The sequence below is a fragment of the Tigriopus californicus genome, chromosome 4, assembly GCF_007210705.1.
Source record: "Tigriopus californicus strain San Diego chromosome 4, Tcal_SD_v2.1, whole genome shotgun sequence".
NCBI classification, from domain to species: domain Eukaryota; kingdom Metazoa; phylum Arthropoda; class Copepoda; order Harpacticoida; family Harpacticidae; genus Tigriopus; species Tigriopus californicus.
Window position 1 is genome coordinate 1,878,790 of NC_081443.1, and position 25,631 is coordinate 1,904,420.

Genomic DNA, 25,631 nt, shown 5'->3' on the forward strand with positions numbered 1-25,631 from the left:
CATTGGTTGATAAATACCTTGATCGGGAATGGGCTGGGCATCATGCTCGCCAACCTCTTTGTCTGGTTTTGAGTCGTGACTTAATTCGTCTACATTGGTTTCATCCTCTGTTTCTTTGGTTAATCTGATGTCGCTTTCTTTTGTTGGTTGTGCCAATTGTTCCTGAGATTTGGTTGGGTCAATATCGTTAGAAATCTGCTCTTCAGCTGCCTCATTTTTAGGAGTGCTTTGGAAGGCGTCTATCTGTTTTTCTTCAATAAGGGTTTCCTCGATTTCTTTTCCAATTCCCGCCTTTGATATTGTTTCCAAGTCCTGGCCTAAAGACTTATCTTTGTCGTTTTGGGCTAAGGTGTCATCTTGGGTTCCATGTTCGGACGGTTTAGTCTCGGAATCAAAAGTTTCAGCAACAAACTCTTTGACATTTTCAACTGCATCTTTCACTTGAGCAAAGGGTGAGGAGCTTTCTTCAGCGTCAGCTTCTTTTTCGTTTTCATTTTCAGCTTGATCTTGCGGTCTCATTTCGATATTAGTATGTTCAACCATTATTTCGGACATGTCTTTCTGTTGCTGAACTCCCTCGGACTCTGGAGTTTGAGCCACAAGAGATGCATCCTGAACCATTGGAATGTCGAGAGATTTTTCGGTAACATCCTGAATTTGCTCTTTTTCTTGCAGGTCTTGCGTTATCTTCTCTTCCTCAGTTTGATCATTGGAGGCTTCTGCTTGTACCTCTATGGCTTCTGGTTCCACAGCCTCATGCTCTGGAAGATCATCCACTTCATCTGGGGTTTTAATATGAGCCAAGGGCGTTTTTGCCTCCTTCTCCATTGCTAACGGCAAAGCAGTGGGCGGGGAATCTTTTGGTGTAGGTTCCTTCAACTCTTCAGTGGGAATATCGGCCTCTCGAATAACATTGTCTTGGGCATCATCTTCCTCATCTTTGATCCTTTCCAACTCTGGCTCAATGTCATCCACATGGTCGACAGGTTCATGCTCCATTTCTTCAATCTGATGCTTCTCCACAATAGACTCTTGTTCGTCTTCCTTGTTAGCTCCAGCAGGAACTTCATTCGATATTTTCCGTGACGTGCTTGCCGCAGCGGCAGCCGAGCTACCTACAGCAGCGGTTGTTCCAACGGCCAAAGCGGCAGAAGAAATTTTGCCTGATCCACCTCTGATGGGCTTGGCATCCCTTTTGGATTTGGTATCCGCAGCTTTTTTTGTTTTATTGGATGCATCCTTGGAAAGTTTTGAGGCTCCAGATTTTGTGACTGAGCTCCTCGTCACTGAACTAACAGTGGTGCTCTTGTTCATTGAGGAAGCAGTTGTTGACACTGGTCCACCTGATGCAGTGATACTGGATTTTTCAGTTACTTTAGGCCTAGTGGATTTGGTGACAACTCTGGACTTGATGGCAGTATTGGCTTCCTTCTTATTCTCCTTCAATTTGGCCTCAGCCACTTGATTTTTCTGTTCCTTTAGATTCTTGTCTTCTGACTTCTTGGCCGCACTGGATTTCGTTCGTTTTTCTTTGACTTCGGGGACTTGCTTTTTCTCGACGTCCATTTTTTCTCGAGATGTACGAATCTGCTGCTTTGTTGTAGACTCAGAGCGGATTCTGCGATGTCGAGATTCCAACCGTTCACCTCGTTCAGAAAGCTTATCTGAGCCGAACTCTCGCGAGCTTGACACATTTCTGGGTACTCTCTTAGACGAAGTTACACTGCTTTGCCTATGGCTGGACATCTCTCGCTTGCCATATCCGGATGATTTGGCGGCTGGGCTAGTTGGTTTGGCCTTTGGCAAAGACCCTGAGAGACAAACCCGCTTTTGAATGAATTCCAAGGACTTTAATTTTTCCAGACCCCTTAAGATCTTGTGCTGTGGCGTGCTTCCAGGAAACAACAGCCTGGTCACGGTGTCGTTGGGGTCGTCTGGAATCCACACCACCAAGGCACAGATGGAAACTAAGTTTGCAATGGGCAACCAGAGTTCTTTGCCGTCGATGTTTATCCCAGATCGGAAGTTGCCCAACGTCTGCGAGTTTTCGTTCCATCGTTCCATGAACTCCCTCAACTCTTTTGCATCTTTGCCAGGGTTCACGACATACATGTCCAGTTTTCCGTGCCCAACTTTGTGATATAGGTTGATGGGTTCGCAGCTCCGCTCTCGAAAGCAAATCTGTGGCTTCAGATTCAGAATACGAAGGTTGTCCAGCATGAAGTTACCTTCCTCTATCACATTTATGAGTAGGTTATCGTCTGCATCCTGGGAGCTTCGTCCTTCTCCACTCTTGTCCGGATGAGTGGTGGAAGACTGCATTTGAGCCTTAATCGGGAGATTGGCGAATACGTGACCAATTTGAGGGTAGAGGGCGCTCATGGTCTTGCGTTGAAGCAAGGCTGACATTCCACAAGTGTTCTCGTTGCTTAAACGGGTGATCAAAATGGCGTCCAATCGATCCAAATGACGGGAAAAGTCCCAGAAACAGGCCTTTCGACTGAACCCGCCGTCAATCAACATGTTAAAGCCGTTGATTCCGAAAAGAGCAGAATCTCCCTGGCCCCCTGGGAAGACATACAAGGTTGGGTGACTGAACCGGATGTTTCCGACCACGTCAGACGGTGGCAATGCTTGTTGGGTAGACTGGGGAACCAAGAATGGGCCAATATAGCTCAGGAAGCTCTCAATTACTGTCATGTCTTGAATGACTTCTGGTGGGTTAAGTTTGACCTGAAATTGCACCAAAAGGTCCACGTTGATTACGTCATCACCAGCCAATTTGAGCCTTTTGGCCGATCGATCTCACCTGACAAAATTCCGTGTACTGCTCCTTGTTGATCCGCTCTTGGGACCACTCTCCTTCAGCACAACAATGAAGATTGATGGTAATACTGTTCTCATATGCTCTCATCACGCGTTGGATGTCATATTCATCAAAGGTGTGAGAGAACTCATGGTAAGGGTAGGCACCATCCTAAGGGTACGAGAGAGGCCATGTAGTGTAAGCTCGTTGAGTTATTCCCAACGGGTATAAATTAGAATTAGATTACTTGGAGAACCCATGCTCCCGTGCCAACGAATGTATATCCTCCATGAATGATATGACGGTGCTTGGTAAAGCTGCTGAGCATGTTCCGCATACATTGTTGGAGAGTGTACAGTTGAGGATTGATCAGAACCTCCACCACCAGATTGTCCGAAGCAAACTGGATCAGACGTTCTCCTAAAAGATCGAAGGAAATTTAGCATGCCCTGCATTAAATCGCAATGGTGGCTGATATGGTTTTAGATGTACCTCCTTTCAATTCCTCGCCTGGCGGTGAACTTTCCACAATCACATTTAGTTCTGAATGGAAATCGACGTGGCAAGTATCCACATCCCATGATAGCAAGCCTGAAAGATAAAAAGCCAACAATTTTTAATTATCTTATCCTCAAGGCGCCTCCACTGTGTTGCCATTCATTTTATGTTTATGGGAAGAACCCTGTTTTTGTGCAGAAACGGGGTCGTGAGTGACAACTGACAGATATGAATGAGTTTCAAGAATAGCAGATGCACAAAGAAATGGTCTGACTGCACTCTACTCCTATTTGGGCCAACCCATGACATATTCCCTCAAGGCCAAACGGACCCATAATTTCTTAAGGGGGCAGAAAGTTGGCTCTTGTACACACTTCGAAGCCAACAAGCTTATTGTACAGGTTAGAGTTTTTTCTATTGGAACAAGAAGGCAAACTCCTCAACTTTCCCAACCTCCTACAAAAGGCCTTGTTTCGCATAGATATGCGTCGCTTTTGAGACATTTCGTAAAAAAATTCTCCGCTAATGGGAGCCTCGGGCCCTTTCTTTTGTTACACATGGCAGGCAGGGGCTCCCACAGGAGCCAGCAAACTTTGGACTCACATTTCAGCGCCACAGCTCTCAAACGATGTTCTGAAGGCTCTTTGGAGGCAATTGGTGGACTTGCCGATGAAGACGGATGGATGGATAGGAGTCATAATACGTGACCTGCTTTCCAATTGGACCAAAGAAATGGCATCAGCCATTGCACAAGAACACTCACTCTTAGTTCAACGTGCAAAAGGGCAAGATTTGTCCATTAGGGGCGAGGGCCTTGACTGCACTCAAACATATGGTTGTGTACGAAGTGTCCTTGGTTTCACCCTCTCGCATTCTTGCTCGAAATTCTTTCTAGTTAGCAATAGGGTTGAAGCTATTAGAAAGAATAACTTTCGTACTTCTTCCAAAGACATTTTTATTCCAACTAAAACGGAGAGTGTGCCCACTTTTCTCTCTATTTTGGCTGTTACATTAATCTCATCTCTAGGGTGTACTTCTCGTCGTTGTATTTCATTCAAATTGCGCAAGAGTCTTCAAACCATTACATTGCTCTATGCGAGATACATTATCGGGCTTGTCAAAGAGATTCAAATTAAGATGGCGGGAACCAAATTCAATGGGAATCACCACAGCATCTTTGAAGTCGGTTCTGATACGAATTTCAAGCAGAAATGAGCGAGCTGTAGAAAATTACGAGGAAAAAAAGCGGTGAAATCTTGTAAGAAGAACTTTGGTTATAGGAACAATACTAAAATAAGCACCATATTTTTTTCCAATCAGTTTCTTGCTTTATGGATATGGGTACATTTTTGGGGATTTTTTTGATTTCTTTTTTCTATAAATTTGTGCTTTTCTCCTCGAACAATCAAAGAAAATTTGGAGTTGCTGAACTTTCTTTAAAGTTCAACGATCAAAAAAATTATTTTGAAAATTCGACATTCTAAGGGAAAGCTGTATTTTGCAAGCCAATCGGGCCAAACAGCAAAAAAGTACAGTTCTCTTCATTTTTAACAAATACAGTATGCTTGAAGGTTATCCTATCTTGAACTGCCAGGCATTCCATTTCCAGTAGTGGTAAGGAAGTCCGGGAAAAGAAAAAGAGTACTACTTATTAGAGTCCTCAGTCATTTCTATTACATTATATTCCAACAGAAAAGCAGAGTTCGCCTATATGAACAGAAATTATGTAGGAACCTCTTTTCGTGCTCTTTAAGAGGTTCCTATATCCAGATGTCATTGTACAGGAGCAAATTTCGCGAGACATGCATCGCAGCAATGACAGAGGCTTTTCTTCTAAAAGCCAATACATGACATTTGACGTAAATACAGGAATTCATTTTTAGAGCATCGAAGTTATTGATTATGTTCTACATCATTCATATATGAGTAGAGACTCCTAAATTATCGAATAAAGTATGCGGCATAATACTTAAGGAATACTTAAAACATTTGATTGCAAGCTTTTTAAATTTAATTTGTCATTTTTTAAACCTGTTTGAAAAATGAGCAAATATTTTTATGAGACTCCACTTATGAGCAAACGCTCTGGCCAATTCTTTGGACATCGAAGCTGGAAAAGAACAATGACGTCACCACACATTTTTACGAGATTACTTGAACTTTTTTCGCTGAATCAGTCCTTATCAAAGGAAAAAAATACATTTGAGGTCATTCATCCTTGAAATGAATAGATGATTTAAATTTCATTTTCATAACCTGCGCCAGTTTTCAGCATAAATATATACATAGAAAATACCTTTGTATTAATCTTTAAAAAGCTAGTTTTTAGACTTATTTTTGTTGCCTCTAAATTTTCTAAATTTTATGCAGTTGTATTTGCTTTTTCTCAATCTTAGAAAGAATTTTCTGCGTAAATTTGTACATTGTGCTTTGCATTTTTATTAACTTTACTCTATTGAATACTATACTAACGGCTGCCAAAAATTTGTGTTGATGACATCAGACAACTAGACAATTACGTGTAGTTGTTGCTTGAAGGACCCAATAGAACCCGGATAATTGGCTGCTTTTCCTTTTTCTACACTAAAACGCTCAAAGTATGTCAAAAGAGTCGTGTTATTGGAAAAACTTTGGCAACAAGTGATTGAGACTGAAAACTTACCAACAAAGGATCTACTGCTTCGTATATTCTTAATTGTTATTGAGAGAGCTCATTACGACCAAATAATCGAAAAAGAAAGTTGTTGGTCTAGAGATTGCTGAACACAAACCTCGAAATAGTTTTACTTCCTTCATAACTTTCAACACCTACTTTGAACATCTAATGTGATGTTATTTAAAAGTGACGTGCAAAAAGGCTCTTATTGTAATCCGGTTGTGTTTACACGGCCTAGTTCCAGACTTGTTGTGTTTCAATGAAAACCAAGTTCTACCGTCTTGTTATTCTGCCTCATCCCGATTGAGTGAAGACGAGTAAACAACCCAGTTTTTTTGCGTGCAAAAAACATGTCGGTTCCACATGTTTGCTCCTTTTACACGCTCGTTGCCTTCTGATCCGATTTCATCTGTTCCAAGTTCCAGGCATTCAGCCAGTCAGTCAGTCAGTCAGTCTGTCAGCCACTGAGTCAATCCGACGGACAGACAGACAGACTTACAGAACTAAATGCTGTTCCAGGACGCCAAATGGTTGGTTGGCTTGTCCGGCTGGTCTGTTCGACATTGATGGATTAATTGATGTCTCTAAAGGTTTACATTGGTCTTCGTCACGGCACCTTTCTCCAGCCATTCTGCAGCCAGCCTCCATGACCTTGTTTCTGACGGACATCCAATACGGACACTGGGCTATTTTTGGTTCAAAATGGAAAGGGGGCATGAGTTTCGCTCCCGTTGGTTTCCGTAATGTATCCGAGGCGCTTTTTCTCCGCGAGCAAACTAGTTTCTGTCATGTTTAACGCCAGCTTTTTGTAAATCGGGGTTTAGAGGATAATAGAGACCTTTATTCACTTGGGCATGAAAAGGCTGCCCTTGCACGTATCTGGTAAACACAGACCATGTCTGGCTTGAAGAATTTGCCAGTGTCCGGAGATAAATCGAGGAGAGGCGGAACAAAAAGAGGCCAGTCGGCCTTTCTTAACCACCTTGATACGTCTTAAAAGGCGGGCCATTAATTTCCTCTTTTGTTCCATTTTCACTTGCTTCTTAGACTGAGGGCTATGGCAGCATTTGAAATACAGTTCCACCCGGAATGAGAATGAAATGACTAAGGAGCAGAATCGTGGAGTCCTAAGTCCGATTTACAACTATTCCTCGGGGTATCACAGGGGCTTGAACGCGTTCCCTGGCCGTCCTACACCGTTCTCCTACAGTCAAATTGTACAGTGTACTGCCGGGTAGTTCCATCCGGGATTGGTGCACGACCATAAAACGACAGCAATGAATCTTTATGCTCGTCTGACTCCGTGGACGATCCTCTTAGAATGGACCAAAAGGGACTCGCCGAGTCCGATGAAGGCGCCCAGAGGAGTGAGAAGGATAAGAGTCCACTTTTTCTCCGAGCGAACCCGACCAAGGCTGTATTGAATGGCTTGCTCCTGGTTGAGGCCCTCGGCCTCCATTCTCCGTCCGCTCTTTCCTCACCAGAGCATGAGCCGAATAACACTGGTTTAGAACAATGGAGGCCCTTCCATAGAGGAGGACGAGGACGAGGAAACCCTGCTGCCTCGTTGATCCGTTTGCTATTCGTCTATATTTTTGTGAATGTCGCACGATAACTACCAGCAAGAGAATGGTGCGACCACATTCTGTGGGCCACTTTATGCATCATATACTGTACGTATGGCGAAATAACTCGGCGGCCATTCAAGATGCAGTGGGGCCAATATTTGTCCATGCCTCTCCTCTTTGATCATCTGGTCTCGGGAAATTCATCAGAATTGCATTTGATTTTGGGTTTCACATTTTTGACTATAGCATGGAACAACCTTAGAGGTTCCCCGAATTATGCCAACTTCTAAGGTAGACTATTCGCTTTCAAGCACAAAGGTCAGCGTTTTCTTCAAAGACACAGCTTTATACTGTGTAGGCGAAGGTCGTCGCTTAAAGACCCTTAGGCCCAACAGAAGTCAGCCCAGGGGTTAGAAAGACGTGAATAGATGAGAGTGAAAAATGATGGCTCAAGCACACTCAGATCCACATCAAGATGTCTAGTATATTGCTTGAACCAAAACCAACACAACCCGACAACCATCGTTATTTGAGTGCACTTGTTTCTGGGCGTTTTGAGCCATGTTCACTTGGTCAAGAAATCTATGCTTAATTCATGGACCAACACTTTGACCCCAGTTACGTCTTCAGTCAACTCAAGTTAGAACTCTGAGACAGACGGATAATGGATGGAATTTTGCTTATGTGCAAAAGAATCTGAGGATAAAGAACGTCTCGGAAACTTGAGGAAAGGGGAAAGAACGGGTATTCTAAAAGATCTGTTTGTGAGACCTGCCTGTCAAAATATGGCTTTTGGACTGACACGAGATTGCTTCGGTTGGTGATGATGAATGATGTGTGAAACCAATGGGATGGAATCTCCATGTTCATCTTTTTCATTTAGTTTTTAAAACCGGAGCAAGTCATTTCAGCCCCTATCCGACGAAGGGATTTGCCAAAAGACCACTTCACCAAATCTCATGATCGCCCATTTCAGCGAACAAAACATGGCCCATGTCTTCAACAGAAATAATGGTCTCTCAGGCTGTCTCTTAACTCAGTCGCAAATCCCAAAGCTGGTCTCTAAGAAATGGAAGGGCCTTCCAATGAGGCACTATATACTTAAAAACACAGAGCACTGACAAAAAGAGACATTCTAGGATCTTTTGAGCCTTTGCGGTTTCATCCTCCATTACGCTTTTCATTCCAGAAATGATCACCTTTCAACCATTTGCTACCTAGAGATATTACATGGCCTTGTGGAAATGGATACAATTCTTCAGTGTTGTCTTGGACGGAAAAATAACTTCCATCATAAAGCGGAAAGAAAACACCTTTTGAAATTGGTCCTTTTCCCTGGAGGTACGGGGGAATCTCGCAGTAGTTGGACCACTTTCTGTGAGCCAACCAAAACCGGAAAGCCTGGACTAGAGAGAGGACCATTATAGGCTAATCATGGCGCAGGTTTCCGTGCAATCTCCGAGGAAGAAAAATCCAGAGCGGAAACCCCGAAAAAGGGTCGCAACATGGTGAGCCTATTTTATGGAGAGTCATGGTTCTCATATATAGCAAGGATTCATGCTGTAACAACGAATGTTGAAAGTCATCTTAGAGGTGCATTCATTACTTGCCTAATTCAACGACCGTTTGTGCAAATAAAGCTAGGTTTCAAATTCAAATCTTTACTTTTGCCGCCGAATGTCGTGCTAGTTTTGGCGTTGACAAAGGATTACACGAGTATGTGCAGCTAAATTTTGCTTTAACGACCTTTTTGGTGCCTTCGCTCGTAATCATAATTCCGTGATGGCAAAATGATTTGAAACCTCGTATACTGAAATAGATGAAGTTTGCCACTAATGTCCATTTCAATTAAAGCTCGACAAGGAGACGTCCCAAACGGCACCTCAGGAAAAATATTACCTCTGTGATCCCTTAACAACTAAATGCAAGGAATATGGATTTGCTTGCTTCCATGGTCGTGGGTTCGATTTTAAGAACTCAAGAGAGCGATCCATGTCAAGCGTAAGCAACTTCAAATTGCTTGAAATGTGTTTGTCTTTCCGCAACGCGTGGGTACAATTGTGCGCAAGTATTGAGCCACACTCAAAGGCTCTAGCCAAATGCAATCTTTTGTCACCCGATTGCCCCTGAAGGCCTTTTTCCTTTATCCCTTCAATTCCACCAAGTTTGAGATCCATCTGGATTCGAATTTAATCGCCCGTCTTCCACCAAAATCAAGGTAACATCTCGAATTTCGTCTTTTGAGGGGAAAAGTTTTTCTCATATCTCAGCCGGCTACCTACCTAGTTGCTATTCTTATCTCCCGGAGTACCCTAACCTTATTCAAGCCCCCCCTTGCCCGCCTCAAATCCAAAAAGATGAGAAATATTGCTTTCATATGGCCCCTTTTCTACCTCCTATGGTTTTAGCTCGGCACCTGAGACTACGACCCGAAATGTGGCAGTTTTTTGTTACCCAGGTTTATCCTGACATTATCCGTAAAGCCATGTTCTCTTGGTTTTTGGGGATGCTAGACGTTGGGTGGAAAGAATGGTCCCTCGAGCCAATTTCGAATTTGATCCCGCCTTTCATCGCATTTATAGTTCACAAGGTCGAAATTAGAGCTTCTGGCTCGTCGTTTCGCTCTTCTTTATTGCTTATTGCGATCCATCCAATGTGAGAGTCTAGACTCGCGAACCTTTGGAGCCCTATTGAAGGTCCTTCATTGGGAAAAATTTGAACGCTTGCTTTGGGTGGTTACTTTTAATTTCCCACGAGAGACCCATTAGGGAACACGGTCTTTTGGTCAAGTTTGAAAGGCCAGGGTGAAAGGACTTCCCGTGTGAGTATGTATTTCTAACCTTAACTTCAGTTGGGTTCAGGTTGGTTGAAGTTCTTTTTTTTGGGCCATCAAAAGCAATCTTTTGCCAACGGCATTTTCATGGGCCCTCCAATTTCGTTCAATCTCAATCAGTATCAACACGATTTCGAGGAATGTAGGAGAGAAATTAAATATTTATACAAAAGGGAAGAACAAACACTGAACAACGGAGGCAGAATCCCTTTTTTGGAATTTCCCTAGAGAGGTTCCGAGGTTGGGACACAGAATCGATATTGGAAACTGCGAGAAAGTTGGCTGAATTAGACAGGATTATCTCTTACCCAAGTCTTGATGTGATAACTTTGCGAGATCGAAGTTCCATGAAGAGGGCCAGTGAGAAGGAGAATGTGGCTCTTTTCTCGAAGGTTTCTCCTTTGAACGAGAAAATGTACCGATAAGTTAGTACTCAGAACGCGCTCAAGGTCGTGCCTGGGGCGATCTGCAGGGTGACCAGATTCAGGGGAAAAGCCCAACATTTGGGAACAATTGGTCAAAATATTGATAATGGCCATTGAATCGACTGATCAAGGGTTTTAAGGATTTCTAGGTTTTTCTTTTGAACGATGACAAACTTCTAAGAAGGTTCTGCAATAATGTGATTTTTGGCGGGATTTTGTATGATTTATTCGAACCTTATTCAAAATGTTACGAAACACAAAAAGTTACTGGGCATTCTCTCCGTCGTTTTGATGCAAACAATTTGTCGCTGTGGCTTGTGTCTGAATCAGAACTGCATTTTATGGTTTTCATTACCTCCTTTGGCTAGTAATAAAGTGAGAAAAACATTATTATTCAGCCTTTTTAATGCCCATCTTTGTATCATTGGCAATCTAGCTTTTCTTGGATCGGAAATAACCCCAGTATAACTTTTTGCGAGCTCACCATGTAGGTAAGCTTGACCAGCTGTTTTGCAAGATTCCATACAATCATTTGTGGCGCCAAATCTTCTCCTCGACTTTGATTCTTGTTCTTTTGATGCTCGGGAATGGACAAACATTCATTCCCAAAGGACAATTTCCGAGTCCTCCAATTAGACGATGATGTTGTTTTGCGAAGGGACAAAAACTTTTTTGTTTGTTCCATGAAAGACAACATGGCAACAAATCATGGATGATTACACTACAACATGGACTCATTATAATAGGCTGTAAACTTGAGATCGACCGTCCAACTTTTTCCATTGTGACAAGAGGGCCTTGAGAGAAACGTGGTGGACTTTTCTCACTCAGGCCTTGACACGTACTCAGTCGTAAAAGTTGTCCATATCCTCACCACCATCCATGCCAGCGTAAGCGTGTACCTTTTGGTAAAATTTGGCCCTCTTTTGATCCACGCACGGACGTGCAGTGCCAACGTTGAATCAAGCCTTCAGTACCTCTTTCGAAGCATCCAAACAACATGAAAGCAACCTCACTCATACAAAGAAAGAAGGAATCGACCCATGGGACAAAGATGGATTTCGGCGAGATTCCTGAAACTAGACACGATGTATCTCCTTAGAAGCGTGTAGCTTTTTCGCCTGACGAGATGTTAATGCCATTAACTCGCATTCGTCAGCTACGTTCTAATGTTGGTGCGTAGAGGAGAGATGGTTCCATTTGAAAATGCACCTCTTTGTGAACGTTAAAGACCCTTTTCCCTCTTTGATGGCCCTTTAACGGCCCTAACATAATTTTTTGATAATGCATATTGCAGCTTCTGCTCTGATTGGTCACGAGACCGTTGAAATGTTGACGTCCTTTGCTGAGAAGAATTTTGTTTGAAAGTTTGGATTTGCCGCGTTTTCATTACTGGAAGGTTGGAGGACGTCGTGGCTTAGCTTAATGCAGAAACATGTGGTTTGTGAGTGTCTTGTCTGAAATTGCGAATTAATGTTCCATAGCGCCATAAAATGACGTTCAATCTTGTCGTGGTTTATGTCTTGAGCAAAATGTTAGCGCTTTGTTTTGTGTCTAACAACCCTTGAATGGCTTTGGAACGAGAGGTTTGTCGTTAGTGCTCTCTCTCTATGCAGCATTCACTTTTTTAGTTATTTGCAACGAGAGAGAGAGCCCTGTAGTTGCATCTTTAAGTATGTCTGACGAAAAACGGAAGCAACGAAAAAACCTTGTTAAGATTTGAAACGAGTAACTTGAGCTTTTGCAATATTTTCATTGTTTGAACAACCTCACCCATGTCAACTTGTCTTTCTCAGTCAACTTAAAGAGAAAAGCGTCCTTTTTTGTGTTTGCTCCTCAACACAACCAAGTCGGCATGAAAGGTCCAAGGGGTCGGATCCACGCAGATGCAGGAATGCCAACTGGCTCGCAGACACAAAATCAAGAGACAAGCATTTGGGTTCAGGGTGGAATTTGAAGGGCGTTCTGTACCTCTCTATTTGAAACATGTGTTGTCATTCTCTTTCAGGGAATGCAAAGTCGACCCCTAACACCGCAGGACCAGGCTCCAATTCTACAATTCCAGATCAATGTTCTGGCAAAGCCGGCAGGAGAGCATGCATTGAATAAAACGACTTTCTGACTCTGACTCCCTTTCCACCCATTTTCCATTTATATGCATGCTCAAACTTTCAGTCATTGTGACTCATAAATTCGGAAACACTTTGGGGCACCCTGATGCATCTTTGTCTGCACAAGCGTGATATTTCACCCAGAGGGTAAACAACGTTGAGAAAGTTCAGCCAGGCTTTGGCTTTGGCAATGTTCCTGAAAGTTGGCACTAGTTGACCCTGTAAGTGCACCTCTCTTATATGTAGTTTGGCAACAAAATGGGCTTTCATATGGCCAAAATTGGTATGGTGATTAAGGCTGAACACGGAATTTGTAGCCAAAATCCTTTTGTACTAGCATTCATGGATCAAGCACATTCCACGCTGAATGTTAGGATCATTTGGATGCGGACATAATCAAGTAACTAGGTCAGGCCAAAATATTATTCTCCATATAATAAGCGTATTTGCATATTTGTTAGATCTTATTCGGTACAATAAGTAACGAATATAGGGCCGAAACGCCCTCTGGGGTTTGAGAAAGATTTAATGGTTCGTCAGGATGATATACCAACCGATCTTTATCAACACTTTCGTTTCTCTCATCAACATTCTAAACTTGAAGGGCGCATGCCGAAGAGGTTGGCTTGGTCAACTCATTCGTTTCATGACAGTAAAGGTTTATTCGTCCTCCAAACGCAAGGCCTTCCAGGGATTTAATATCCGTTATCAAACCCCACGTTTGGCAAAGTCACAAAACCTTGGGTGAGAAAGCCATTAGGTTTGAAAAATTTGTCCCTACTCAGGGAATCAGTCTGGTCGGCATCGATTGAGAGTATCAACAAGAGAGCATGAGACCTTGTTCCACTTCATTTGATATTGCACATCGTCATTTCTGCGACTGGAACCATTACGTGGCACGTGACCAAATGAGCAAAAAAAAGCTTATTCTACAAATATTTCATGTCGAAAGTGTTGGTCAACTTTAAGGACAGGACATTTGCATTTGGTTTGAAAATATGGTTAGTTAGAGCCAAGAGAGTAAAATACTTAACAAGGGTTAAGTGCCATTTCCGAGGGAAGTTGAGAACTCTTGGTTTCTCCTGATCGAGGATTGGTTTGCAACATCAGTGGTTGGGATCAATAAGGGTTGCTGTTTCTCTGGCTAGTTGCAATCGGCCATGTAAAACATAAAGTGGGCCCACCGAATTCGTGCTGTTTGCTTGGTGTGTTTGGAGCATGGAGCGTCAAATGTACAAGCATACACGTCTTTGAAACCGATTAAGAATTTTTAATGTCTGGTTTATCAGTTTAAACCTGCCATTTCAGTCGAAAATATGATCTTTGGAAATGCTTCTGTTTGCATTCCGTATAGGCTTGCTTTCCAAAGGCTGAGCTTTGGCCCAAAACTCAGTCGATTTTGATAACTTTATCCAAAATAAAAAAGACAACTCGTGCCTTCACCCTGGGCTAGCCGTATCAGAAAATGCACTTAAACAACGGTCTCAAACTTCTTTCTGGGAAATGACCCTGTTCCCCTCTTACGGTTTATTTTGATAGGATTGTGATTGGATCCCATTCGACTCATTCGAGAGTGGACCGTTATTTAGTGGTGGGCTATAACGCTTCGGGGTCCATTTGGGTCACGCATTGGTGAGACAAGGTAAGTAAGCAAGAACGAAAGCGAACCATGGAAATAAAAGACGGACAACGGTGAGGAGACAAGGGCGAAGACGAAAACAAGAAGAAAAGGCCCCTTTTCGCCACCTTAAAGTCTGAACAAGGCCATAGAAAATGAAAAGGCAGAGAGAAAGGGCTCATTCTCTAAGTGCAACAGTGTCGAGGTAAGATGTATCCAGCTTGAAAAATGGAGGATGGAGGCCGTGTGTCCCGAGGCTGAAGGGGCTCACTCGCTCGGTCTTTGGGATGGAGCCAGAAAAACGCCTTGGCTTTTGTTCCGAGTGGACCAAAGGATTCTTTTTTTCTGAAGGGGCTGCTTGATCTGCTTAAGAAGACAAGCAGCCAGTAACTAGTAACTTGAGTCTTGCTTGAGGTTTTGTTATCAAATGCCATGGAGTTGTGTTAACTCTCTGACTTTCTCCTTCGAAAACGGAGGAGAGGGCCTCTACAAAGATCTTCATGTCCACCATTTTTTCTCCGAAAGTTTTCAGAGCTTCTCCAGGCCAAGCCATTACATAAATCAAGGCTGACTTGAAATTTGCCCACCCAACAAAGAAGGAAATATTACTTGAACAAAAACTTCGCTTCAGCACGAGAAATATTGACCAAACTTTTTGGTACTAATTTCTAAAGCCTGCTCAGAGGCCCATTCAACAACTTACAGTACATCGGGTACGATTTTCTCTGGATATATATCAGTTGTGAATTTTCCATGTGTAAGCAATCTAAGTTGGGATTCTGTCATAATCATGAGTATAAAAAAATCATTAATTCGAGACTAATGAAGACTTCGTCTAGCTTAGTGAGAGGAGATCGCACGAGTCGCTTGCTCAAGTCTCGAAGCTTTTGTACATACATTTGTCTCGCGAGCTCTGCTTGAATTAACGATCCTTGTAATGGTAACAGACTTCCTCGGCAGAAAGTAAAACTAACTCTAATGAACGCTACTACCCATGGTTTTTAATCTCCATTTCCAATTTCTAGGGTGCTTCGGGCATTTTAATTAAGGAATCCCCCCCCCCCCCTCCCCAAGATCACCACAAGATTACTTAAGCTTGTACTACGGAACGTGAGTAAGATGGCATTCGCTGCTCTCAAGAGTGAAGCAACCCTAATAAAACCAATGGATGTTACCCTGTTCCCGATATCCAGTAACATTCTCGTTCGAATCATATTCGAACGAGATGGTGCCTTGTTCTTCCATTAATCCAACATCAAGTTGAGCAAATGTATTTGTAGGAGCAGCATTTCTGGTTGCTCGACTTCTCTGCGGTTACTACTGTTTCTACTGTATGTACGAGTAGAGGGTAACGAGCCTCATGTTTGTACTGTGCCAGAACTGGCTGCTTCGAGCACTTTGGTCGCCAACGAGAACATAAGAAAATGGATACTCATCCAAGCTAGAAAGTGCCATAAAGGCCCTTACTGGCCAAGGAGCGAAGGGTGCTGTTTCAGTGGAAGCTAATGATGTTCTAATAACCTCACGAGGAACTTCTTTACTCTGGAAGGAGCCCAATTTATGGCTAGAACCTCTGGTTTGCAGATAATGAGAAATAAATGCACCAAGGGGACGGAGTTTAGCGCAAATTAATACGAGACAATCCACGGGACAAGTACTTTCACCTCTCATAAGTCTATCAAGCCCTTTGAAGCCAGACGCAGGCGCTTAAATTGAGGTTTCTTCGAGGACATACCTGAAAAGAAAATGATGATGCGTCTAAGGTTTCTGAATCGGTTGGGGATATGTTGTCTGTGGTCTTTTCATCTTTATTTTGCCTAGGAGTGGTGAAACAGAACAAGCTAGAAACATGTCCCGATGAATAGAGAGAGAGAAGAGGAGAAGGTTATTTTCTCAAGAATCGCATGTCTGACAAGTTGTCATTTCAAGGCTCTGCATTATAAATGAGCTTTTGGAACAGATCCCACCTTGCACTGGAGAGGGGAGCGGGGGGAGAGAAAAGAAACTACCACTGAAGGAGGGAAAGCAAGGCTAAGCGCCGAAAACGATGAGTTGAATTTCAATTTGGATTCTAAATTCGAGCATTTGGAAGTTCCATTTTGAAGGGAACTGGGAAATGGCTTGAGCAGCAGCCAAATGACATGGCACAAAGCATTGGGTCCCTGTTTTCAAACGATCCTCATGAAAGTCTCATTGGGTTGGGCAACAGCATCGCCAATGGTACGCGTACTAAAGACATACGTAGCGTTGAAACCTGCTTTGATAATGGTCTGGGACAAGGAAGACATCATGTCGACAAAATGCATTTGAAACCCAACCAATGTGGAAGCGAGAAGAAAAATGGACCCCCCATAATGTCTGCAAGACTGTTCCTCTTGTGCCATGTGGAACTTCAAATTGTTGTCGGAACTAGATTACACATAAACCCAAGGCCATGTCTCCTTATCTCCTGCTTTCTCGCTTCCTCGCTTCCTTACTCTGCGTGGTACACGAACTCATCTTTCCACCAATGCTCGTATGTACTAGGACTTTAATCGAAAGAGTCCACAACACCTTTGAACGGGGAACTCTGATGGCTGGTCTTGAAACTAAAGGTTGACCGATTGCTCATGTTTTTCTGATCAGAGTGCAAGAGCCAAAGGGGAAAAAATCATGTAGGATCACGTAATTTCTAATCAAAGGCCAAATCCCAGTGACATGAGTAAGAGAGAAAGACCTCTTTCCCTGATTGGAGACTCATTTAGCAGACAGCTTCCACTCCCATTAACGCAATACCCGTAGAAGTGCTCCAATGAAACTCAATGAGCCAAATGTTTCGACCAGAGCGGAGTGGAACATGAGTCCCAAGTCTTTGCCAAGGAGGGTCCCTAGAGACCCTAGATTTTGGGACGCTCGCTTCAGCATTGACCCGATGGGTTCGAGAGGGTTACTCTGTGAATTAAGATACCAGGCATTCTTTCACAATGCTCCGGATTGGTGCAATGTGGATTTGTGGGGTGTTAAAATGTCGAATTCCCACACGGTTGAACGGCATGCAGTCCCTTTCATGAGCGTTCTTTTTCTTCCGTTCTAACGCGTTCTGTGTTTGGCATTGGAATGGGCAGAAGGCTGGCTAAAGGCCGCAGAACATCATTTCGAGCTCCCCAGAGAGCTTTTGGTCACCCTGAGTCTGCCAAGATGTCCAATTTCTCTGGTTCAGCCCCTTCACTCAATCCAATTTCCTCTGGCCTCATCCTTTTTCGTCAGTGAGAAAGGAGACTTCAGGAAATTTCCGGGCTTCACGTTTCGTGAACTTAGGACCTCAAATCTAAAACCGACCCCAAACAAAGGCTTGTTTTTTTTTTCAAATCCTCGGGTCTTGTTGAACGCCTGGCGTGTCAGCTGAAAGTTATTTCTTTCACTCTACAAAAACACCTAAAGTGGATCCATGTCCGAAGTTCCGTCCGCCAAATATTGGCATGACGTCGAAGGGAACCGTTAGCCGGGCTTTCCACTACTCCGCTGTTCAGCTAGTTTTTCCAGTTGTCGTTTTGGATGTTAGATTGACTAAGGAACTTCATATCCAATGACTATTCGGTTTTCTTTGAAGTTCGATTCCACCTTTGATTCCAGTTCCTGCCAATTGGCAGGAAATCCGAATTCAATCCACGTCCACCAAACAAGTCAAGTTCTGGCGGCAGCCTTTGCAACGACCACTAGAAACTAGAACTCACTAGAAGTTTCCTCTTTCCTTCTACTTCTCCTCCACCTTCTTCCTTTCCCATCAGCCTTGACCAAAGGGAACAATGCAATTCCGTGAGACCAGGAAAAAGTCTAATCCCAAATCACAATTACTTTTGTTCTGCACTCGAGTAGAATGGATGAGGTGATTGAGTCATCGGCCAAATCGAACCTATTTTGTCGACAGAAAATGAACATGTCAGCCTATAAATGAATGCCACTCAGAAGTGGAGGGGAATGAAAATAGCCCACTGATATCGGATATAAATGCTATATACGTGAAAAAGAGCAAAAATGGAAAGTTTTGGAAAAGCAGAGAGTTGGGAATGGAAAAACGAGGAAGGCTTTCCGAAAGACCGCATAATGAGAAGAGCTCTCGAAGTTCTGGCAATTCCCTGGAAATCCAAGAAGACAGAATGCAGGCAACAAAGGAATTGACATGAGCAAAAAAGTGGCCCACAACAAGGAAGCCTCGACCTGGTGGCCTTTTTCGGCCTTGTCCACCGAATCTCTTTGGCGCAACTAGCCCTCGCCAGCTCCCAAATCTTCAATAAATTCACCCTAGATGAGGATCAGCCAATAGGACTGGCTGCCGACCCGGTCAGGTTGAATTCCCAACTTTAAACGACCTAAAATGAATCCGGGCCAGTGAAAAGGACGAGAAACTTTGCCCATTCTCGCGTGCAAATCTTGAGTATGCAATGTTTGCTTACACTTCTCGCGGTTTCCTCTCTGTCATCAAGGTTAAAGTGAACACACTGTCTTTGGACCCATATTGAGAGGGACAGGAAACGAGAATGATGGGTAGATGGGAACGACCATGCTTGGACAACCCTATTTTCACAGTTCTGCCCCCTTCAGGGCACCACTGGGTGGCAAGTGGCAAGTGAGAGTTTCTCAAGTTTTATGAAAGTGCCAAAAAGTTTTGGTATAAGCTCCTCTTTGGTCGGACTCGTCCTCGTCCCGAGCTCCCTCATTGGTCTGAGTGTAGTAACACCAAATCTTACTTCTTTCAACACTTGGTGAATAATGCACTCTATGAAGAAAAGTTCGCCATCTTAGGGGCGGCATTTGATGTTCTTCAGCGACTCATTTTTCAGTTGTCACTCGATTTACATAAACAGATCAATCGGAAATCAGTATCCCCGAGGCCCTCCTCTCTTGGCAATAATGCGCTTTATTCGCCTGGGTTGGGCTTCGTCTTCTTGATCGCTCTCCAAACCAATCAATGCATATACAACATGGAATTCGGTCCACTCGGTCTTGGATTGACTGTATAAGTCGCGTGCTTCTTCTTTTTCGTCGTCCTCTTCTTCCACTGCTACTTCTGGGAATGATGGCCTTGAAAAGAATGGAAATCGAGCCTTGGCCCGGCCTTCTGGCTGACTCTAGGTTGGGTGTTTTGAATGGAGAGAGAGAGAGAGAGCGAGAGAGTGATCCTCAGCCATTCATTTGGCTGATCTGCCCCTTCATCATGCAAAATGACGTAGACCGGCCTTGAACCCAAATCATTTGGCCAGACAATCTCCCTCCATTATGCACTGCCTACACCAGCTCCTCGCTGATTAATGATCCAAAACTCTCATGGGGCACCCCCACATTGCAGCAAAATTGCAAGTTCTCCCGTGAGAGCATGTGAGCCTGAAGAAGTCTTGGAAGCGAACATGTGATCTGTAATTGGGACACGTTCGAGCCTGCCAGATATAATTTTCTCTCTATCCATCATTTATAATCATACTCGTTCAAGTGAGTGCATGTGAATGTATTCGTTGCAGTAAATACAATCCACTGCCATGCTGATCCATACACACTCACCATCTACAGTAGATTTGTGTAAACATTAAGGAAAGCTTGGAAGATCCCCCTGATTCTGACAATCGAGTGCTCTGGCCTTGTTTACCATGGCCTTTCATTCTCGTTGGCAGTGAGGGTTAGTAGGAATTGGCGAGATCATGGAACAGAGAGATAACGTTCACAGCTTGAACAAGGATCACTTTCCATTAACATTGGACCAATGCACCAAAGAAGGAGGCTCCTTGGTCGAGCAGCTCCCTGAATCCAAGAATGTAAAAAGATGTGTGATTGGAACCATGCCTCTTTCATGCCTCAACAACTTCATGCCTCGACTCCGTACATTGGCTTGAGTGAGGTAGTGGGAAATACATATGCATGTGTATGTGTGTGTGTGTGCGTGTGAGCGAGTTCCATGTGTGGATCAATATCCGTCGGGACTCTTGGGAGCCAAATGACAGTTTTGCGTGAGGAGCATATCACAACATATCAAGCGCAAGAACCACGGATCAGAGCGAGCCGTTGTAATCTTGAAATGGGCAGATTATGCCTTCCCCTCCCAGTTTCCTAATGAAATTCATGAAGAACCTCGGCAGTACATCATGAAATGGATCAACACACACACACACACACACATACGCACACTTGATGAAGGGAGCTCCCCTGGTACCACTGCATTGGACCTTGGGGACCGAGATATCAAGGCTTCCTTTGAGAAGGGATCGACTCGATGACACAATTGATCGCTTCAAACAGGATGTGGTCTCTTCTTTTAAATTCAGCCACGTTAGTTTTCAAGGCAAAAGGAAACTCTTGTCGGTTCTAGAGGCGGCATTTCTTCACATATCCATTAGCATACCAAAAGCCTTTTCGGTGTGTCTAATTTTCTGCTCGGTCGAAAAAAATGCCTCCTTCTCGTCGTAAACGAGCTTTTCTTCCACCCAACGCAATGCCATCAACCGAGTCTGATTCAAGCATTGGTGGCTTTGCACTTAGAAGAGCTCGGTGCGTTCGTTGGTTGTCTTTGCCTCGAGGCCTGAGCGAAATTGGGAATGAAGCCCGTGGCAGGCCTCGAGAAAATTAAATCGAAAAAGCCTCTACTCCTCTACTTTTCCTCCATTCGTTGCGACTTCCACGATGAACAGTCAAATTATTTTGGGAACTTCTAGCACAGCGAGAGAAAGAGAGAGAGAGAGCCAAACGATAACCCTGTTGGATTTGATTATCAGGTGACACGCAAAGAGGCCCTTTTTGGATGGGGAACGTGTGCTTGCTCCTTTTCTCGATCGTTTGCGGCTAGAGGGAAAAGTTAATCCTTTTGCACTTTGGGAGTTGCACATACCTTCAAAGTTGATTGTGAGTGAATTCTTCTTCAACTGAAGAGAGGGGGGAAGCTAAGCTAACGACAGTTGGATTACCTCTCTCACCCAACATTAGGTGCATTTTTATCCACATTGCAAACTGCAAATCTTTTCCAAAGAGAGCTGAGAGAGAGTCTCGATGAGACTGGCGTGTTCTTACAGTCTAAAAAGTTTTGATACAACTTGACAGAACGTTTTAAGATACAATACAATACATACAGTTACATTTGGGAAATGAAAGGTCACTAAATGTCTCGGACATTGTTTCTGAGCTTTTAGTCCTGGCAAAGATCGGCGTGCCTTTTATGAGAGTGGGATACATTTTTGAGCTAGTTCCAACTTTTAGGATTATGAAAAGGCTGGTTTGGCGTGAGAACCAACGACATTTTCCGCACTACAGTCAATTTCTATGACATAATTTCTAGCCACTAAAGGTCAAATCAAGAGATGTCCGCTTGTTCCCTTCAGCTGGGCAATACTTGCTATCTCTCTGTGCAGAATGAAGGGCAGGTTCGACTAATCTATTCCGATGCATCATCGAGAAAGGGTCAGTTCCATGGATCGTAAAGGTTCAATTGGGAAAATGAAATTGCCTTTCATCCCGAAAGTGCACACGGGGGCCTTGGCAAAGGCCGAGAGAAAGGCCTGATATCGAGGAAAGCCGTCATCGTTCTCCTTGCCATCGCCCGCCATGGTCGTCATCGCCGTCATTGTCGAACCCTTTCCAGAAAATGTATTCAGAACCGAGATGGTAGGTTGCCAAATTTTTATCAATCAATCTTTTCATAGTGGGGCCTTAAGGAAAACTTCCTTTCCCTCGTTGAACACCTTTTCGGGAGCTCGGGCTCAGTTCCCGGTCATAGACTTGACTGGTGGTGGCACAATTCGATGTTTCAACCCGGAGCCATTAAGTCAATCCGTGGGCCTTTCCAAAGGCTACAATCCTGATGGATTGTTTTGTCAATAGCGGGACCTATCTCTTTCGAAAACACCCGGGTTGACTCGAGCGCTTCCAACGGTTTCTGAAGCTTTGCCAACGTTGATCCTCGAGGTGGTAATGAAGTTCCCGGGAACTCATTTAAAATTCTTTAAGAGCTATTCATGGTGAGCAAAATATCCTTCTCCGATGCCAGGCTCATTTGGCACTCCCCGCAGAATGGAGGCGTTCCAGTGTTGAATGCTTGGCAGAAACCTTGCCTGGGGAAGCATTTCCTTTGATGCATTTATATATTTACTATCCTCCTTGTTCCCTCAATGGGTCCTCACTTAGCTTAGCTTGGGAGCAGACATCCTCTTCTCCTGCGAGAGAAAATGAGGAAAGAAAAGAACGGCAGAGCAAGAAACCAAGCCCCAGAAACTGCAATTACATCAACGTGGCTCGAACGCGTTGCAGTCATGTTCCACCGAGTTATCAAGTCCGCCTTCGCCATACCAACAACACATCCATCGGAGAAAGGACTGCGCTCCCCTTACTTGGCAGTTCTGAGCGACCAACCATTCAGGCAATCTCGTCAAGCCTTACCCAAGCACAAAAGGAACGGACAAATTTCAGTCAGATTTCCATACATTCGAAAGAGCTCTTCTGCATTCTTAATGTCCTTTCGAGGATCAACTCGGAGCCTCTAAAGCACCTGACAAGTAAAGCGGTCTGAGAGGCACCCCTCTGCGCACGTACATACGTTGGTAGTGGTGTGGCAAAAGAAATGGGTTTCTCTCTCTAAATCAAGCTGGCTTTGAATACCTTCGGCTCCATTTGGTATGGTGTCACCAGGAGGCCAAAGTGCATTGGAGAGCCAAGTTTGGGCGGAGTGTCTCCGGGACAATAAAAATGTCGTGTCTACAGGCCGGCTGGCACTCGATTTGGCCTCATTTCTCACTCCATTTATTAGCCTCTCATGTCTGGAGTCAACCAGGGGGAGAAATAACCAGCACAGGAAATCCAGCCATTTTGTTCCTTATAGATTCCCACTAGCGTCTTGGAATATGTATACTGATCAAACCACCTCAGTTTGGTACCGACCTGGTTATATTTGTCCTGACTTGAGATTGACTGAGTATCGTAAAACAAGGGAGGTATCAATGAACGTGTTCGGTGGTACCGAATGATTTCATCGATCAACGAGCCTCTGTCCCGGAATCCTTTACTGGATAGTTTATGATGTAAGCTACACAGTGGATGTGTCGGTATGTTGATCAATGAGCACAGCTGAGAACCTTTTTAAGGGGATCTGCCTATCCATGATTTGTTTTTTCCATTGCAGATCCAGGCATGGACCCATCATTTATTCGTCTGACCACCACGAACCTCGCCGTCTCCTCAAGGCCATTTCGAAATTCAGTGGTTCTCGAGCTGGCTGAAGGTTTGGCATCAGTCCAGCGGGCTTAAAGCATTGAAATTTGATCCCATAACATACTAAATTTCAGAAACCTTTCACGGGAATGAAATGCAACAATGTCGACCACCCTTCTTGATGTTTGTAGTTTGTTTTGGTGGAAAGGCAATCATAGAAACCTTTGATACACGAGGAATGTCAACTGATTAGCTCACGTTCTGATGTTGGGACCAAAGGCACAAACGTGGTACTTGACAAAGTTCCCAAAAAACATTTCCAAATACCGACGAGCAGTCGGTAAGAAAAAGAAAGACCACGTTCATTTTGATTGCGGTATTTCGGCCTTAGGAGCATATTTGAAGGTTAGGCCCCTCCCTCCTCTCTCTGTTCAAGATGAAGAGGATTGGAATTTTCTCTCATTGTCCTCCTGGTCATGGGTATCTCACAATAAAGGACCAGACCATCATTTCATTGAACGCCTACTTTCAAAAGGATGGACCGCTTATCACAGGAGAATTATTGGGCATCATTTTTCACACCGAGACATCCCAGGTGTGGGCTGCAGTTGTCTGTCATTGACATACTATATTTTCCATTTCATTTGGATCGTGGATCGTTGTCCCGAATGTGGCAATTGGGCGCTCTTCCGACGTACGAAAGTGCAAGACGAGTAGGTGTAAAGACCCAAGGTTAAGCGACCTTGGTTCAGATTTTACTTGCAGATAAGGGAAGATCGACGACTCCGACCATTACAAGAATGGGCCTTGGGGCTAGAAATAGCCAGACCATCAGCTCTTGTTCTCGAGTGTCTGTCTTATAGCTCGCTTCAATGAGGTAATTTGCCGCCTCCCAAGTCCTTCGAGAGACCTAAAAGTTCCTCCTACAGGCTCGTTTGGGTCCAATTCCTTCAAAAACAGTAACTGATGCTACTGACTCCGACCACCAAGTATTTTCCTCGAGACACACGCACACGTACACAAGGCGAAAAGAAACTTCTTGGAACAAGTCATGACTTGGAGTCTTGGCTAAGAACGGAGGCCATACGAAAGTTTTCTCTGATCTTGTTTCCAGACAAGGAGTTATGTAAATATGGTTGGTGGGTGTTCAAGTTTAGCGACAAAACTTAAGCCTTGAACGAAACTCGGAGAGGACAAAAAGGTCATGTTGGCCTTTGCATTGCACTGACCACTTCTCCTTGAACTTGAACCGGATCCAGTTAAATGAAAAGGGAGAGTGTACAAATAAACTTGTCGTGCCACATTAATTGGACTTGTATAGACTTGTTGAAGAATCAAACAAATGCAATCCAAACCAGCCACCATTGACCACTCCCTGTCTGGCATTACTACAGGGTATACTTACTCAACGCCTACATACTTGAGAAAAGGATACGATTGATGGGATATTCTTCTTTCTTCTGAGCATTCATTCCATTCTTGTTGCGGATTGACATCTAAAATTGATAGGCTTCATGCGACAAAGCTTGGAAAAAATACATGCCTCTCTTACCGTGTTGTTCAGTTGCGATTGAATTGCGAAGTTTTTTTTTCTTTTTGGGGAGCAAGTTTGAGGGTACAAATTCGCTCTTGAAAATAGATGTAGAAACTTGGGCCTTTCTTGGCAAAACAACCTACACAAGGTTGGCTTTGGGCACTATCGAAATGTAATATTGCTAAAAATTCTAGACTCGCCAAAGTATAACTAATGCCAAAGAGAGTGTTATCTCAAAAAATCTTAAAAGCAGTGTAATGGTGTCACAAAAAAGTTTGGGAAATCACCAAACAAGCTCTATTTGCTTTCCTTTTTACATGAACAGAGAAAAACACCAGGGGACAACAGAATTTTCTTTTGTTTTACTTTCTTTTCATCTCGTCGTTTAGAAAGTTCCAACTTAAAACAAACTCCCGACGT

General features: G+C 43.7%; 1 protein-coding gene and 1 long non-coding RNA gene across 2 annotated transcripts in view; one reads left to right on the forward strand and one right to left on the reverse strand.

The window, feature by feature from the left end:
* LOC131879560 (microtubule-associated protein futsch-like) overlaps nt 1-25,631 on the reverse strand; it is a 44,235-nt gene that overhangs the window by 16,382 nt on the left and 2,222 nt on the right. Inside the window, 4 exon segments of the mRNA XM_059225916.1 lie at nt 4-2,733; nt 2,810-2,977; nt 3,054-3,226; nt 3,299-3,397. Of these exon segments, the coding sequence (XP_059081899.1) occupies nt 4-2,733; nt 2,810-2,977; nt 3,054-3,226; nt 3,299-3,397 (3,170 nt within the window).
* Nucleotides 12,751-24,415, forward strand: LOC131879901 (uncharacterized). Its single transcript, XR_009373209.1, has 4 exons — nt 12,751-13,118; nt 14,437-14,539; nt 15,541-15,625; nt 23,349-24,415. It is a non-coding gene; the product is annotated as an uncharacterized LOC131879901 (long non-coding RNA).